Here is a 16,196-nt window from a genome sequence, read left to right as displayed (position 1 = left end):
TTTTAAAATACAATTTGGAGTCAAAGGGGTCAGCATGATAGCTAGAATTACTGTGTGATACAAATTCATTGAATGGTTATTTGTGATAAAAAATTCCTGTAATGGACTAATTACCATTTCATTTAATGAAGGGGTTTATTCATACATTTTGAATATTTTTCACTTCAGTTTCTCTGTTAATTTCTAGAACATGCAGACAATTTCCCCCTCCCCACCATCCCAGTGTACAAATCGTTTCAGGTTTAGTCCAGAGTAGCATTTCTGGATGTGTTGGGGAATCTCTGGCTGTTCCTAAACTGAGCTGGAAAACAACAGCCAATTGTTATGGGAAGTGTTCACTGGGAACTGTGCCAGCTTGGACCCTTCAGCTTAAGGAAGTATCATGTGCTCCAGGATTGCAGGTGCATCCTGCTCCTCCATGTGCTGACATTTTTCATTCCAGTGAAATGGAATGAGGCCCATGAAACTGAAGGGATAGAGGGGATGGTTACAAGAAATTCCACAATAAAGATACACCAGTGGTTTTTATTTCACATCCCAGAGAAGGAAACATCAGATGGCTCTTGGTTGGAATGTACACCAGAAAAATATGGGAAATAAAACCAGAATGAAGTAATTGTTCAGACAAAACAGCTGGAACATTAATTTCTGACACCATATTGTCCCTTGTTAAATAAAAAGGATGAATTTTGCAATATATGAGCAAGCTGATGAATCACCTGAAGTAAAACTATATCTCTTGTCACTCTCAATGCCTGTGCACATTTATGTGAGTTGGTGTATCAGCCTCGAAGTAGTGTTGGTAGTGATTAGTGATTGTATCATCTGTTCAAGGGAGAGCCTTGAAACAGTGAGACTGAGATGCAGTTTGCAAAATTACATGAGAAATTGATTTATTTCCATCCACTGTTCAATTTTAGTACTTGTGTCAAGGGCTGAAAGAAAAGTCAGAGCTGTCAGGAAAAGCAATTTTAAGTGTCTTATATCTGATGTCTTAAAATAACTTAAAACTACCAAGGCCAGCTTTGCTGCTTTTCTAAAAATAGCACTTGCTTAGAAACTTAGCACTTGCTTAGAAAAATAGCACTTGCTTTTTGTTTCATATTAAGGTTGGAGATTTTTTAAAATGAATTTGTGTACCTAGTGAACATGGTGAAAATAAGATCAAAAGATACCATGGTGGTACTTTTTTTGAGGGAAAAGCTGTTTTGTGACAAGGTCTTGCTTCCCAAACTGAACAGCTTCTGTGTAACTAGAGTATGTAAGGACCCTCCCAACCTGGGCTAATGGAAGTGCTGAAGGAAGGAAGAGTACCTGCAAACTTCACAGATTAAAAACAGATGGAAACAAATGGAACTTGGTCAGTTTCTGATACTCAGCATGGCATGTTAATATTCATTAATGCTACAAAGGATGCCTGTGTGTAACTTGTTAATGCAAAAGGTGAGACAGAATTGAACAGAAGCTTGGTTGCTCTTACTCAGATCTTCTAACAGTGAATTGTGGGGAGCACTAGGGCTGCCAGAGGAATTTTCAACATTAAGAGCCTCTTGAAAATGGGATGATGTAGGATAGAGTAGAATGTGTCTCAGCACAGGAGAGGATTCTCTGATTCCTTGGTGTTCCTGATGCTTTTAAGAGGCTAATTAGCAAATTTCAGTGATTGTTACTTCATTAATTAGTAAATTCAGTTTGGACTATTTTACAGCAACATGTCTGCTAGTTGTGAACTATTCTGTTCAACTCAAGCTGCATTTCTGTGCTACTTTGCACTGTACCTGGGCCAGCTTGCTTGTCCATGTGCTCTCCACTCCTGCAGTCCTCCTGCCTGGATCTCACCTTGCCCATTCTAAGGATGCAGTCCTGGCTTTGGTTCACATGTAAGTGAACATTCCAGGATTGTTGTTCAAGCTTTGTGCCAGCTGGAGACACAATAGGTACTGGATCTCACTGTCTCTGGAATGGAAAACATCAGATACAAACACTGTTGGCTTGCTGAAGACCTAATAAATCTGGATATGTTACACAAAATGATCAAATGCAGTGATTAAATAGGGAAAACACTTTGCTCTCCAGTACACTTGGGCAATTAAATTGTCCAAAGCTTTCCTATTTAATATATTTTTTTTAGTTGTTTAAGCCTTGTTTAACTGCTCTGGAATGTTTAGTTTATAAACCTGGGGTCCTCTGTTTAATTCACGACCATTTACAAACCTGTGTATGTTTGTGGTGCTGTAAACCTGCCTCTGTGTACCAAATTCTTCGTGTGCTGTCACTCCTCCAGCGCTCCTGTCACCTGCTGCTGCCACACTCCTTTTGGCAGGATCCTTCCCATGGATGAGGAGCTCTTTAGCACAAAGATCAGCAGTGCTAATATTTGATCTCCAGCCAGAAGGGAGCGCTGTCAGAAACGTTCCATGTGGTGCTTGGAGTGCAGCTGAGTAAAACGCTTGTGACCCCAGCGATTCTGCAGCCAGCTGCTGCACTGGCAACCCCAAAGCTTCCTGGTTTATTGTGAAATGGTCACTGACCAAAAAGTAAACCTGGCAAGGTCACAGAGCCTCGATGCAATCTAGACATCTGCTTTGCCTCTTATGCTGCACCAGTCTGCACTGTTCAGATTTTGTGACTGAGGAGGGAAAGGCTGAGCAAAACCTTTCCCGTGTCTCACCACCTTGCTGCATTTTTCACTTCTAAATCCCACCCCAATGTGCTCTAATTGAAATGCATGCAAACCAAACTATTCACAAAAGTGCTATGTTTTATGGATCCTGTGCTTTGCCCACTGCTTCACAGAGTTGCAGACATTTCCAGGTAGGGATTGAATTTCCCCTCCAATAGCCCTGTTGCATGTGGGACTTCCAGCAGCTTGTAGGCATGAGCCTTTTGTACTCGTTATTACTAATAAATTTAAAGTGATGAATCATAACCTTGAGATACTAATACTACCTGAATAGATAAGGCATAATTTACTTTGTGATAATAGCCTCCATTGTTTTTATCACTACTGCTGATTTAGATTAATTTGAGTGGATTTTTGATCTACTGATGTAGATTATTATGAGTGGATAACTGAAATTCCAAGCAAGTAGTAGTTCAACTTCTACACAGGGCAATCTTTCTCACTGAACTGCCCACAGTCAGTGTTTCATGACAAATACATGCAGTGACAGATTAAATGGAGGTAAGTCCTTACAGAGGAGTTTGTCAAAGAATTTCTTCAAATATCTTACCACAAAAAGGGAAGGAAATGGAGACTTTGCTATAGGCGTTTGGAGTTGTAGTTCAGTACCTTTAGGCAGGGGCCTGGAAGCACGGGGTCAGACCAGGACAGCAGATCACGGGAACGCGGGTTTAGGACGGCGATCGCTGCTCCTTCCCAGCTCTGAGGGCTCCTTCTGTCCTGAGGGCTTCTCCTGTCCCGCTCTGAGGGCTGACCCTGCCCGCTCTGAGGGCTCCTCCTGTCCTCTCTGAGGGCTGCCCCTGTCCTGTCTGAGGGCGGCCCCTATCCGCCCTAAGGGCTGTTCCTGTCCCTCTCTGAGGGCTTCTCCTGTCCCTCTCTAAGGGCTGTTTCTCTCCGCTCTAAGGGCTGTTCCTGTCCCTCTCTGAGGGCTATTTCTCTCCGCTCTGAGGGCTGTTCCTGTCCCTCTCTGGTGCTATTTCTCTCCGCTCTGAAGGTTCCTCCTGTCCCGCTCCCCGAGCCCCTCAGGTCCCGCCCCGCCCTGCCGCCAGGGGGCGCAGCGGCGGCGGGAGCGCGCCCAGCAGCCGGCGGCGGCCAATGGGCGGCGAGGGCGGGGCGGGGGGGGGCGTGGCCCCGGGCCGCCTCCGCCGCGCTATAAAGTGCGGTAGCGGGGGCTCGGCGCAGCGGGTGGGCAGCCGGTGAGGGGGGTTTTGTGCTGCCGTCATGGGGAACACTGTGGCCAGGGAGGATTTCGAGTGGGTCTACACGGACCAGCCGCACGCCGACCGCCGCAAGGAGATCCTGGGTGAGGAGCCGCCGGCTGCGTGGCGGAGCGGGGGGGACGCGCACGGGCACCCCACAAGATGGCCGCCCTTGTTGGGGGGCGCCGCGTGCCCCCGGAGCGTCCCGGCGGGGCGGCCGGAGCCGGGCCGGGGCCGCGTACGTGGAGGCGGGAGCCGCCGCCTTGGCGGCGCTGGCGGGGGAGGGGAAGGGAAGGAGCGGGGAAAGGAGCGGGGGGGCGGCCGCCTGCGGGGGCCGAGCCCGAGGCGCGGGGCGGCGGCGGCCCGGGCTGCCATCCCGGGCGGCGGAATAGGAGCCCCGGTTCCCCGGCGGCCCCGAGCCGCGCCCTGCCAGCGGGACGGCGGTGCCGGGGCCGCTGTGCGCAGAGGTCACCGCGGCAGCCGCGTCTCGGCCGGGGCTGGCGGGTAGCGGCGGCGAGCGCGGCGCTGAAATCGGGGTTGAGCCTTCGTGAGCCCTTCTGAATTAGCGGGGGGGGGTTGTCGGCTCAGAGGCGTTTCCTTCCTGAGGAGGCTGATGTGGTACTGGTGCTTGCCATGTACGTGTGCAGTTGCTGAGCAACGCAAAAGTGCTAAAATGACTTGATTGCAAATGATTCATTATAGCGGTAAGTATCACAAGTGGAAAGGTCACGCGTTTTCATTACCTTTGCAGACAATTCCTAATTGGGACAAAGGGAGGAAAAAACTGCCATCTAATTGGGACAGTTGGCTGTGAGGAGAGCTTTGAAATAACTTTCTTCGTTTAATTTTTTCCCATCTAGCTAAACATCCAGAGATCAAAGCATTGATGAAGCCAGACTACAACCTGATCTGGGTGGTTGTGCTGATGGTTCTGGCACAGCTGACTGCATTCTACCTGGTTAAAGACTTGGATTGGAAATGGGTGGTCTTCTGGGCGTACGTTTTTGGAAGCTGTATTAGTCACTCCATGACTCTGGCTATCCACGAGATCTCCCACAACAGTGCCTTTGGCAACTGCAAAGCCATGTGGAATCGATGGTTTGGAATATTTGCCAACCTCCCTCTTGGTCTCCCCTACTCCATCTCCTTCAAGAGGTACCACATGGATCACCATCGTTACCTCGGCGGTGACGGCATCGATGTGGACATTCCTACCAACTTCGAGGGCTGGTTTTTCTGCACCCGTTTTAGGAAGTTCATATGGATTGTTCTTCAGCCTTTTTTCTATGCCATTAGACCTCTCTGCATCAATCCTAAACCCATCAGTCGACTTGAAATAATCAATTTATTGGCTCAGCTCGCCTTTGATGTGGTAATATATTATTTATGGGGAGTCAAATCCATTTTTTACATGCTTGCTGGTTCAGTACTTGGTCTTGGGTTGCACCCAATTTCGGGACACTTCATAGCTGAACATTACATGTTTTTAAAAGGACATGAGACCTATTCCTACTATGGGCCACTTAATTTGCTCACTTTTAATGTTGGCTATCACAATGAACATCATGACTTCCCCAATATTCCTGGCAAGAGCCTTCCACTGGTAAGTTAACTTCTAAGGTTGTTACTTTTTCTTAAATTGAGGCCTACTTTAACATGAAAATAAAAGAATGGAAGCTGGGAGATGAAAAACAAAAAAAACCTTCCACAATATAAGTTGAGTGTTAAAGGAGATAATTATTAAGCATTTTAGTGATAGCCTGAACAAGCTTCCAGTCTGCTGCTGCTCAGTCCCCTTCCATAAAAGGAGAGGGGAGGGAACGCATATCTTATGCTTTGCACTAACTTTAGCTTTCTGTAATTACAGCCTGTCTTCTGAATTCTTGTTTGTAAGTATGCAAGAAACTAGTTAAGAGGTTAACTCTGGAGATTTGTTATCTCTGGCATTGAAATGTTAAGGGCAGTACTGTAATGTGTGCTTATCCTTCAGTCTCTTCTATCGGGGACATCCTCTGGTGGAGGAAGAGAGAGGGTTTGAGGTACTGTTAATGTTTGTTGTACTGTTGACAAATGTTTAATAACTTCTCTAGTCTGCAGCACTTCAGTTTCCTCTGGCAAGAGCCTTTGAACCCTAAATAAGCATCAGCTGTACGTTGGCAGTGTAGGACAGGCAGAATTAAGAGTTCCAAGCCAGGACTTAGACCTGTCATGCCTGCATGAGTAGCAGAGGTGAAGTTTCTCCTACTTGAACCTTTGCTTCTTACAGGCAGGAGCTTCTTTCTCACTGTGTCTGTGTTTCACAGCTGAAGCATGGGAACCTGGGCTTCAGGGTTACACCTGAATCTTCAGTTTTTCATCAGATACCAATTTTGCAATTTGACAGCAGCTGTGGTGTTGGTCTTACAGCTTTGTTATTGCATTTGGCTATAGTGAGACCTTGTAAGATCATGCCTCTGCTGAAGTCCAAACTTGATTGGTATTTCTGTTGTCAGTGGTGGAACTGCAGCTGAAATAACTACACCAGCACTTTTAGCAGGGCAGGTAGATCATGCAATTGGTTTACTGAGGCTTTGTGTGGTCTTCTGTAATTTTTTTTTAAAACCTAGATGATTGCTTTTATTAATAGATTTTAATCTTTCAAATGCAGTGAAAGTTGCTTTAACTCATCTTTGATATTTGGGTCTGTGCTGTGAACTAGCATTTCACTTCTTGGATAGGTACTTTAGCTATAAGTAGGCTATGAATTTTTCCAAGTATTTAATTCTAGGGGTAGACACCCAGTTCTGCTGCAGGACTCATAATCCACAGCTCTGATAAGAAAACAAAGCCTTCTTTTGGAATAGTGCAGTTAATTTGATTGGATAGGACTGCTGTGCTATGTGCTAAAGATCCCTGAGTACTGAACACTTGATTCCTCTCAGCTGGTGAGCTGGGAGTTATTACTGTTGAGTAAAAGTAGATTGCCTAGGTGCACCATTTTATAGGTGTGATGGGTCAAAACAAGCTTTGCCTTCAAACCAGCCATGTAAATACCTCGGGTTTGTTTGCTGCTTATACAGATTGATGTTATCCTTTGGACTACAGCTGTGGAATTTTGTGAAGAATCCTTTTTGTTCTGGTCGTGTTTTTAAGGCTTTAAGTGGCTGGCCCTAAATAGCAGTATGGGCACCTAACTGAACCTGCTGCTCTCAGTTTAAACAGTGGTCTAGTTAACAAGTGGAACTGAGAACAGTCTTTGGAAGTAGTTTCTATTCATTCTTTGAAGTCTGTCTTCAGAAACAAAATATTACTCAGAAATAAAATGCCTTTTTTCTTCTGAGCACCGAGATTTGAAACTCCAAGTAAAAATAGCTGTGCTAAACAGCTCTTCCTAGAATATAAAACATCCTTTTACTGTTAGTTGTAGATCTGTGAGTCAGCACTGAACTGAGTCACACACTTTGAACAGCAACCAAACCACTTGCTTTGTGAGCTCCATCACCCTGTAGGAAACATGGTGAAGGAGGAACTTTGGAAAGTTAGCTGAGTTTGTTCTGGCAGCTCCAAAAACTTCACAGCAGATTTACTTAATAACTAGGGAATTGCTTTTTCCTTCAGGGAATGTTTGCATTGTGGCACGAGTGGCCTTTCCTGTAGGATCTAACTTCTGGAATGAAACTTCCTGTGCTGTTACACATTACCAGGTTACACACTGAGGGTTGTAAAGTTGTCACAACTCATGTTAACATAACCAGTAAATAAACCTCCTATCTCTCCTTCAGGTGAAGAAAATAGCAGCTGAATACTATGACCACCTGCCCCAATATAACTCTTGGATAAAAGTACTGTATGACTTCGTGATGGATGACACAATCAGCCCATATTCACGCATGAAAAGGCAATTAAAGGGTGAAGTGAAGCAAGATTAAACTTCTGGCAACCAAAAAAACTTTGAAATGTCTGCTTGCTTTAAAGTGGCTGGTATAAAGGTTTCCTGCTAAAGCTGTTCACCTGTGTCCTGAATTAAGATGTACAGCAACATAGCAATGCATCCTTAAGGATTTTGTAGCAGACTCCAACCAGCTATAACATTCCTCACAGTCCTCAGATTTGTTGGTTTAATGTGTCCCTGTTTGCCTAAGGATCAGTGTTATATGCATTAATGCAAAATCTCTTTGTTACAGAATTTACTTTGGTAGGTGTTAAATCTATATAAAATGTCTGTCTGACTCATAACAGTTTAAAAGTTCTCAATGTATTGTACTGCCCTCAACATGCTATTTAGATGACTAGTTTTAAAATGCTGTGCCTACCTGTTAATTCTAAACTAACATGATTTGTTAACTTAAACATTCTGTTGAAAATGTTTCCAAACTGATGGTTGGAAGAACTAAATTTGCACAGAATTGTTCAGTCTGCCTTTGTTTTAAATATGTCATTTAAAGCAATGCTTTAAAGTTCCACCTTTTCTGCTGAGAGTACCTTAAAGGAGCAATCTATCAGAATGAAACTGGTATCTTTGAGATGGCTTCTGTGACTTCTTTGTTAAAAAAAAAGGTGGGGAATTCAAGAGTATTGCTAACTCCAAGGGTCCCACCCACTGCCCGAGCTGCTTCTGTTGGCATGTAGAGTGAGCAGGTGGCATTTAGGTAACTTAATGTACCTGATGTGGGGTTTCATGTTGGAAAAAGTCTTGTTTAGAGAACTTGGGGGTTTTCTGATCTTTGAAGAAAAATTATTACCATGTTACTATGGCTTCAAATATAAATATTTACACTTACTTGGAAATTTGGCTTTTATGGATGAAAACAGATACTATTTTGGCAAACAAGTCTAGCTACAGCCACTGACAATACTGCCTATTAGCACATTTAGTCATTTGTGTACACAGAAAGGTTGTTAAATAATCTTGTTTGGTTTTTTCCCCCTAAACCTACAGTACCCTCCATAAATACTTGTCTTATATATTAAAATGTGGTCAGAGGTGGTGTTATCAAACTTCCTGCCTAGGAAATCTTTCATTGGGAACAGGTAGACATGCTGGACAGTGAAGAACCTTTCCATACCTCAGCACAGTAGATTTGCCTTCTTGGCTTTAAGCAGTCAAACCTGGCTACAAATCACCCTTAAATCTCAAATGGTGGCTCTGTGTATTTTCTTCATGGATCTGAAAGATGGAATCTGAGGAAGGTGGAAGTTGTAGCTGCTCTAACTCAATTTTAGATGCCTTCAGCTCCTGGATTTTGGGGTGGTTTTTTGTGTGATGGTTTGTTTTGAGAAGGTGAGTGCCTGAAAAGATTGTACCAGCACCTCTTAACTCGGTCTCGACTGTGGTGCTGTTTTAATGTGTGTTTTGTTTAAGTGTGGGCCCTTATCTATCTGTGGCTAAACAATAGAAGTGGTATGAAAGTCTGCCAGCCACCTACAGAGTGACTTCATTATGCCCACAACCTGTGAGGTAGCCAGTGTGTTGCTCAGGGTGGAGTGTAATGTCAAAATAGAATTTGTCCAGTATTTTTACATGTAATTAAAAAGAAAAGGTTAAAGTAATACTGGGTGAATTTTTAATTGGTCTTCTTATGCTGAAGGATTTTAAGCTTTAGAGAAATTTGGTATTTCTAAAGCAGATTTGAGACCTTTCTATTGAATGGTGATATAGATGAGCTGTAAAGAATAATTGCCTTTCCTCCCTATGCAGAGGAAAACTGACTTGGGTTGAAATACTTGTAAAGGCTTAAGAAGTTGCAAACCAGTTTCTTTTCAAGCCATTTAATGTCACTGTTTGTTTTTTTTTTTTAATTATCTTTGGTGTTGATGATTTATTCATAGCTGGATGAAGGATGGAAAGTGTCTACAAAGTTTTACAGTTTTATGGCTAAGAGCTAAAGTTAAGAAATTCAGTTATCCTACATGAATATTTAAGATAAGCAGAGTTCAGAGTAAAGATTTTATAGTTAGTTGTCTTAGTTATCTATTTAATGGAATTCCTGCTTTTTAAAAGGGCTGAAGTTGCCATCTTTCTTGCTTAAAATTGCAGTTTTTGTTTTAATGTGTTCAGACTATGATTTTCTGTTCCAACTCAAAATATAAATACATTATTTTCACTTCAGGAGGTACTGAATGTTCTAGAATTCTGAGGGGGAGGTACTGTGCTTGCCATAATCTTTCTGCTGCTGGGTACCTTTTGGAGAACAATGTAGTGTATTAGGTTAATCTGAGCTAGTGAGATTGAAGTTTGGATCTGAACAATGGTCTGATTCTTGCAAGCATTGGGAGCTACCCTTCTCAGGCACAGCATTCCTGTGTAATACATAAAAAGCCTTAGCAGCCAACCTCAGTGGTCAGAACTGCCAAAGCAGAACATTGGAAAGGTAACCAGCATTGTTTCCTCCCTAAAATGCAGAAGCATTTCTGAACCACTGGTAAAAGCAATTAGGGCCAGCTGGCCCTACTTGACTGGTTTGATGTATTCTAAATGAACAATGAATTTAAGTTCTATGTCATGGTGTTTACTCCAAAGACATGACATAGAAATATGAAACACTAACATTTAAAAAAACCAAATATGAACCATCTAGTTATTGGTTTAAGTACTTCAATAATTTTCATTAATACAATTAAAACCTATCTGGCAGAAAGCTGTTAGTGTAATTTTTGAAACATTTTTTTATCTGAAAGTTGGAGGGAACTTAGACTAACTGGTAAAGAACAAATTAAACCTCAAGAGCATCAAGAACCCTGACAGTTAACCCAGTGTTTTTTTCTAAATCTATTCAGATGGAATGAGTTAACTTTGGTGTTTCTACGTGTTTATTAGGGTTTGTTCCATTCAGGTTGTCAGTTTGGAAAACATCTCCTTTATGTGCAATCAGTCAGAAATTTTAACTGTCACCCAAGTATTTTAGTTGCAGTGAAATTGTGCAGAGCTCTGAATCTTCAGGGCTTCTAGAATAACCTGCAGTGTTCAGAATAAATGTCCTTGCATGGTTTTTAATGTTCCCTGCCCCTAATTATCTGGAGCTGCTTAAGTGGAGTCAGTAATGCATCCTGGAGTCTGATTGTACTAGGCACTGGTTTTCCCACAGGACAGGAGTGGGTCTGCTCCTCTTTCAGAACAACCCTTGCCTCTGGCACTCCCCATTTGCTGTGGAACCTGTCTGTTCCCAACATGAACGTGCTAAATGGGTGCATCTCTGTCTGCCTGCAGAGCTCCATGCTGCAGACCAGGGCAGGGCTTCCTCCCTGCAACACAGGTCAGTTGGAACAGGTGAGAATTCCAGCTGTGTGTTCAGAACTCCTCTGGTGAGCTCACTGAGTGAGCAAAGGTCTCCAGCTGTTGACAAATGAATCTGGTCATGGCAAGTGGCCACTGTCAGAGCTGAGGTCAGTGGCTCACCTCTGCCTCCCTGACATTCATTCCTCCTGTCAGATGCAGTGGCATGCCACAGCAGAGCTCAAAGATGTTCATTCCTTATTTAATGATGAGGTTCAGCAGGTGATAACATCAGTGCTACAGACTGCAGCCTGCCCTGCTCCTGTTGGACTAAAGAGGAGGAAAGTGACTTTGAAGCAGCAACCTTGTGTAAGTAGCTTGGCACAGCTTTTGGAAACTGTGCTCTTTAATTTGGAAGTCTCAAAAGACTTAGAGCAAAGCAAGTTCTGCTGTTGAGCTTGCTCCTTGCAAGGCACAGGAGGCACTTCTGGGTCTGCCAGCATTGCTTCTGCAAGGTCCTGGGAAAGCAATCTGATAAATAGGTGTGTCTGAATCATGTGGATCTGCCTTTGGCACAGCAACCTGCAACTCCATGCAACTAGCTTTTCTCTAGCAAATCTTCTATTTCACAATCAAGCCTGCAGTGGGACACAAGACTTTAGTCAGAATAGAGGTGGGGAAAAAGTTTTCTACTGAGCCAAGAATGAAGACAGCATTTTTCTTTTCTCTTTTTGACAGTGCTCTGCACTGCCTCTGCCCCCATCCATGCTTATGTTAGCACCTACTGTGCTCTGGGACAGGCTCATTCTTGTGGTTTTGATATGTTGCTAGCCTCAGGAAAAGGGAGAAGAGAATGGCATGATGAACAATTTCTTGATCTTGTCACAACAGAAACAAGATGACTGGAGGCAAAACCTAGAGGCATGTCTGCTAGGAGGGGCAGTAGCTGCCTATGCAGAACAAAATATTTGTCTCTATTGGGTGAAAGGGCTCCTTCCTTAAAGCAGTTCCAATTTTCTGTGTACAAAGGATCATTTTTTTTTAGTGATACATACTATAGCCTAAGCAGAATTTCCCACAAGGAGCAGTGTGGGTGCAACACTGGTGTGTGAGCAGGCACATGGAATTCAGCTGCCTAGCCCTGCCTGCTCCTTGCTGCACATGGAGCCCAGGTGAGGTAAGCAGATAGGATATGGACACTTGACTGACCTGGCTTTTTCTCCTTTCACCTTAACTTCAGATTTTCTTGTGCATTCAAACCCTCCTGCACCCTACTTCCTCTATCACCTGATCATGAGACACTGAATAATAAACCTGTTTTGTGCTAGCACTTTTGACAAGACTGTAGTGCTATTGCTGCTCCTTGATGTTGTCATCTTATTGCAGGGGTTCCATGCTGCTGTCTCCTTATCCCAAGAGTTCCATACCTTCTTGGTATTTCTCATGGGCAGCTCCTCAGAGCTCTGACTCTTTCTTCTCACAAAGCAGCCACCAGGGGCCTTCTCACCCAGCCACCCCAGCCACTCTTTTATAGCATCTTCTTCTCACTGGTCACAGCTGTGGCCTGCTAAAGTCAGGCCTGCTCCCAATCTTTGATCATTGGCCCAGCTGCAGCTCCTTAGGGCTGAGATTACTTTCTACACCATCTTTATTTTCTTATATTCTATCCCCCTACACCTTGATAGCATTTCCTCCCTTCTCTTGCCTTGCAAGCCCTGCTTTGCTTTCTTGCTCCATACATACACAGGAATATCATCATAAAAGGAAAGGAAAATTCTCAGGTGGATATGCCAGGACTTGAGGACTCCACTCCTGCTTAGGGTCATCATCTGCAGCTATCCAGTATGGTGGCAGGAATCTTCTCTGTATATCCATAAAGGAGAAATCACTTATTCTTGTCATTGGTCCACTCAGCCACTCAAGGGAATTGAGTGTATCATTATTATACTCTTGTAGTATTATGAGCTAAGACTAAGGGAACTGTGTTTGTGCAGCCTTAAGAAAATGAAGCTTATGGAGAGAACTTAGCACCATCTTCCAGGGGTGGTTACAAAGATGGAGGGAGATTCCCTTTTTACAGGGGTGACATGGAAAAGATGAGGGGTAAGGGATGCTTCCAATTGGAAATGAGGAAAAACTATTCCACTAGTTGATTGTTATTGTGAAAAATCTCCCCAGGGCAGTGGTGGATTCCCCAATGGCAGACACCTGTAAGGTTCAGCTGGACAGGGTGCTGGGCCATCATGTCTAGACTGCTTTTTGCCAAGAAAGCTTGAACCAGATGATCATTAAGGTTTCCTCCCAACCTGGTATTGACTGAAAATGATGATGTTTCATCTTGGATTTCTGGGAATCATAGCTGAAGATTCAAGTCTGATTTACAATTAAAAGCAGGCACACCATCAGCATCTGCTTTATATCCAGGGACCTAATTTGTTAATCTGATGAGTCAGAATTTGAGTCACTCAGGCACCAACTTCTCTGGGAGAGGGAGGGAATGTCATCCCATGTAGAGCAAAAATCCCAGTGGTAAGAACAAGCTGCCATGATCATCAATATTTTTAAAATGCAAGTCTGTGATGGTAAGTTACATCTGATAGCCTTCAAACATGTACCTTTGGGTAAAAAGGTGCAGCAAAATTTCTTGTTAGCTGGCAATTCTGAGAAGAATTTAAGATGTAAGGTACTATTCTCTATCAAGGTCAGTCTTGTAGTTAGATCTGGTTGTTCAGGGTATTTGTTTAAATGAATTCAAGCAGGAGATTAAATGTTGCTTACAAAAACTATTTCACTGGGGTTTTTCCCTGAAGGCTTGTAGGTTTCATAATCTGTCACTTTTCAGTGTTTTGTCTTAACTTGGATGCTTCCCAATTTTGAAAATTTATCTGTTTAAGGCAAATAATTAAGCACTAGCTTGTTAAGTACCTCTTAACTCAAAGGTTTCTTAGGTTGAATCATAGTATCATAGCACTTCTCCAATTTCCAAACTTTACTATCTCTTTGATAACCCAGCTTGCCATCTGTGGGCACTTTATTTTGGTAAGGTGGAAGGAAGCTGTTAGCAGCTCAGAGAACCTGTCCTTGGAAAATGCATGATTAATGGTGTGATAACATCCAGTGCAGCACTTTCCCAGCCTACTTTCACTGTCCTTGTTGTGGAAAACAGCAGTTTTCTCTGGTGGTTGAAAACAGCTGTTTGTAAACACCTGGAAGGGTTGGCCTGTGCCTCAGGGATCTCTGATTCAGGGCACCAAATAGATCAGAATGGTGTTAGCTTTTTAACACTAAAAGCATTCATTGTATCTTTTATTCTGGAGACAGTTAAATTAAGGATGCTTTGGAGCAGTAGATTGTGATGATCATTTTTTCAGGTATAAAAAGTTGAGAGATAGATTTAGTAGAGCTTCTTTCCAACTTGCCTCTTGAAAACAGGCACTGCAGAACTCTTCACCAGTGTAGTGAGTCTCTTTTGGGAATTGTCCAAATGTATCACCTGCACAGTGACTTCTGCAGCTCTTCATACATTATTTGATCCTACCAGTGCCAAGAGAAGAGGAAAAATACCTCAGACAGTGGTAAAAAATTACACAGTATTTAAAAGTGACTTTGTGTATTATTTAAGCAAGTGAAACAAACCAGCTCTATGAGTCACTAGCTGCATTTTAAAACATTTCCAAACAAAAACCTAAAGAAGGCAAACCTCCAATAGCCTGGCTCATAAATGAGGCTGTCCAGGGAGAGTCAGCACTGGTGTGTAATTCCCAGAGGCCTCAGGCAGGTCCTTACAGTTCCTGTTGCCATGCTGGCTTGGATGGCAGCTTCACTGAGGAGGCACTGCCCTCTTCACCACAGGAGCTGTGCACTGACACTTTCTTCCCCCATCTAGTTCTGCACCATGAACAGACAGGGTCATCCTTTGCTAGTCTAACCTCACTGTTCCTTAACCCTTCCCACTGCTCACTCAGAATGAGAGCTTTGAGGAGCAGAATACTTCCACTGAAATCTCTGGCTTCAGAAGGTGATGTCTGCCCACAGCCTAAAGAATTTTTTTTTGTTTATCTTGAGTCAACCAATTAAACCAAAAACAGATGTGTATGAGATAGAAAAGGTAGATGCACTAGATCAGTAAGATGCAGCTTTTTTGCCTTTTTTAAAATTTTCCAGTGTCATAGCAAAGTCTGTAGTTTTTGTCAGACTGAATATGTCTAGCAGATAGGAAGTAGCAGTTGGAAATGGGAGATAAGTACTGCAAAAGATATTTCAAAATATCTAACTGACAAATCTTCAGATGAATATAACTGAAATATAGGACTCTCAGATATGTGATATTTAAGCTGCCTTTGAGATGCAGAATAACATTTTTTGATAACCAGAAGGAAGGAATATGTTCTAATACTTAACTGTCATTGCCATGTTAGAGGAGATGTTGTAAATTTTTGTGGCTGTTTGTTTAGTGATTAGCAAAGGGAAAACAACAGCCAACATCATCTTTAAAGGTTCTTGGAGCCACAGATTACATTTAATTTTATGAAAGGTCACTGACCACCAAAATACAATAAAAATGAAAGGAAATGGAAATAGTTTACTAACTTCTCTCTGGCTAGTGCTACATGTGAATACATTATTGTATTCTGCCTGCAATACAGCATAGTCTTGGCAAGACATGGAGACCTAGACACAAGCTCTGCAATAACAGAAACTCCTATATATTAACTTCAAAATTACAGTAATTAAGATGACTGAACAGCTTTCCTATCAGTCATTAAAAGGAAAAGGGCATAAGGAAAGGTTTACAACAAACTTCCTTGACAAATCCAGATAATGAAAAGAGCTATAAGAAATAACTGAAATCATAAAATGTGTTTTGTGTCCCATCTCAAATTTACATCTCTTGCACAGCAGCAGAAAAGGTTGAGCATCTTTGTGTGTCATCATCACAGGGGAGGGAAAGTTGTGGCAGGATGTGGTGCAGACTAAAGGCCTTGACTTTACACTGAAAGCTCAGCAGACATGAGAGCTTAGGGCCAGGTTAATAATCAATCTGGGAATGTCAGTGAAGTCCAAGGCACCACAGTAAAAAATAACCTTGGTATCTTGGTGAGCCATCTACATACAGTGCACC

At 42.9% G+C, this 16,196-nt stretch overlaps 2 protein-coding genes across 5 annotated transcripts in view; one reads left to right on the top strand and one right to left on the bottom strand.

The window, feature by feature from the left end:
- Window positions 1–511: 511 nt before the first annotated feature.
- Window positions 512–16,196, bottom strand: part of NVL (nuclear VCP like) — a 53,940-nt gene continuing 38,255 nt past the window's right edge. For 2 of the 3 annotated variants that reach the window (XM_071422006.1, XM_071422007.1), the window contains one exon: window positions 14,350–14,608. In XM_071422006.1, the coding sequence (XP_071278107.1) occupies window positions 14,564–14,608 (45 nt within the window). In that variant the 3' untranslated portion in view covers window positions 14,350–14,563. Of the gene's footprint in view, window positions 3,376–3,438; window positions 14,609–16,196 lie in introns of those variants that run through there. The other variant, XR_011678442.1, reaches the window with a different exon arrangement.
- DEGS1 (delta 4-desaturase, sphingolipid 1) lies at window positions 3,846–8,384 on the top strand. 2 transcript variants are annotated; one of them, XM_071422067.1, is made up of 3 exons: window positions 3,846–3,986; window positions 4,743–5,485; window positions 7,644–8,384. In XM_071422067.1, the coding sequence occupies exons 1-3, from the start codon at window positions 3,905–3,907 to the stop codon at window positions 7,788–7,790; spliced, it is 972 nt and encodes a 323-aa protein (XP_071278168.1). In that variant the 5' UTR covers window positions 3,846–3,904; the 3' UTR covers window positions 7,791–8,384. The 2 variants fall into 2 exon arrangements, with proteins under 2 accessions (XP_071278168.1, XP_071278178.1); XM_071422077.1 differs by lacking the exon at window positions 3,846–3,986 and adding an exon at window positions 4,501–4,586.

This window comes from Agelaius tricolor, unplaced genomic scaffold, assembly GCF_023055355.1.
Source record: "Agelaius tricolor isolate 1412-34295 unplaced genomic scaffold, bAgeTri1.0.p SCAF_1, whole genome shotgun sequence".
NCBI classification, from domain to species: Eukaryota; Metazoa; Chordata; class Aves; order Passeriformes; family Icteridae; genus Agelaius; species Agelaius tricolor.
Note: the sequence above shows the minus strand (reverse complement) of the source record. Positions and strands in the feature narration are given on the sequence as shown.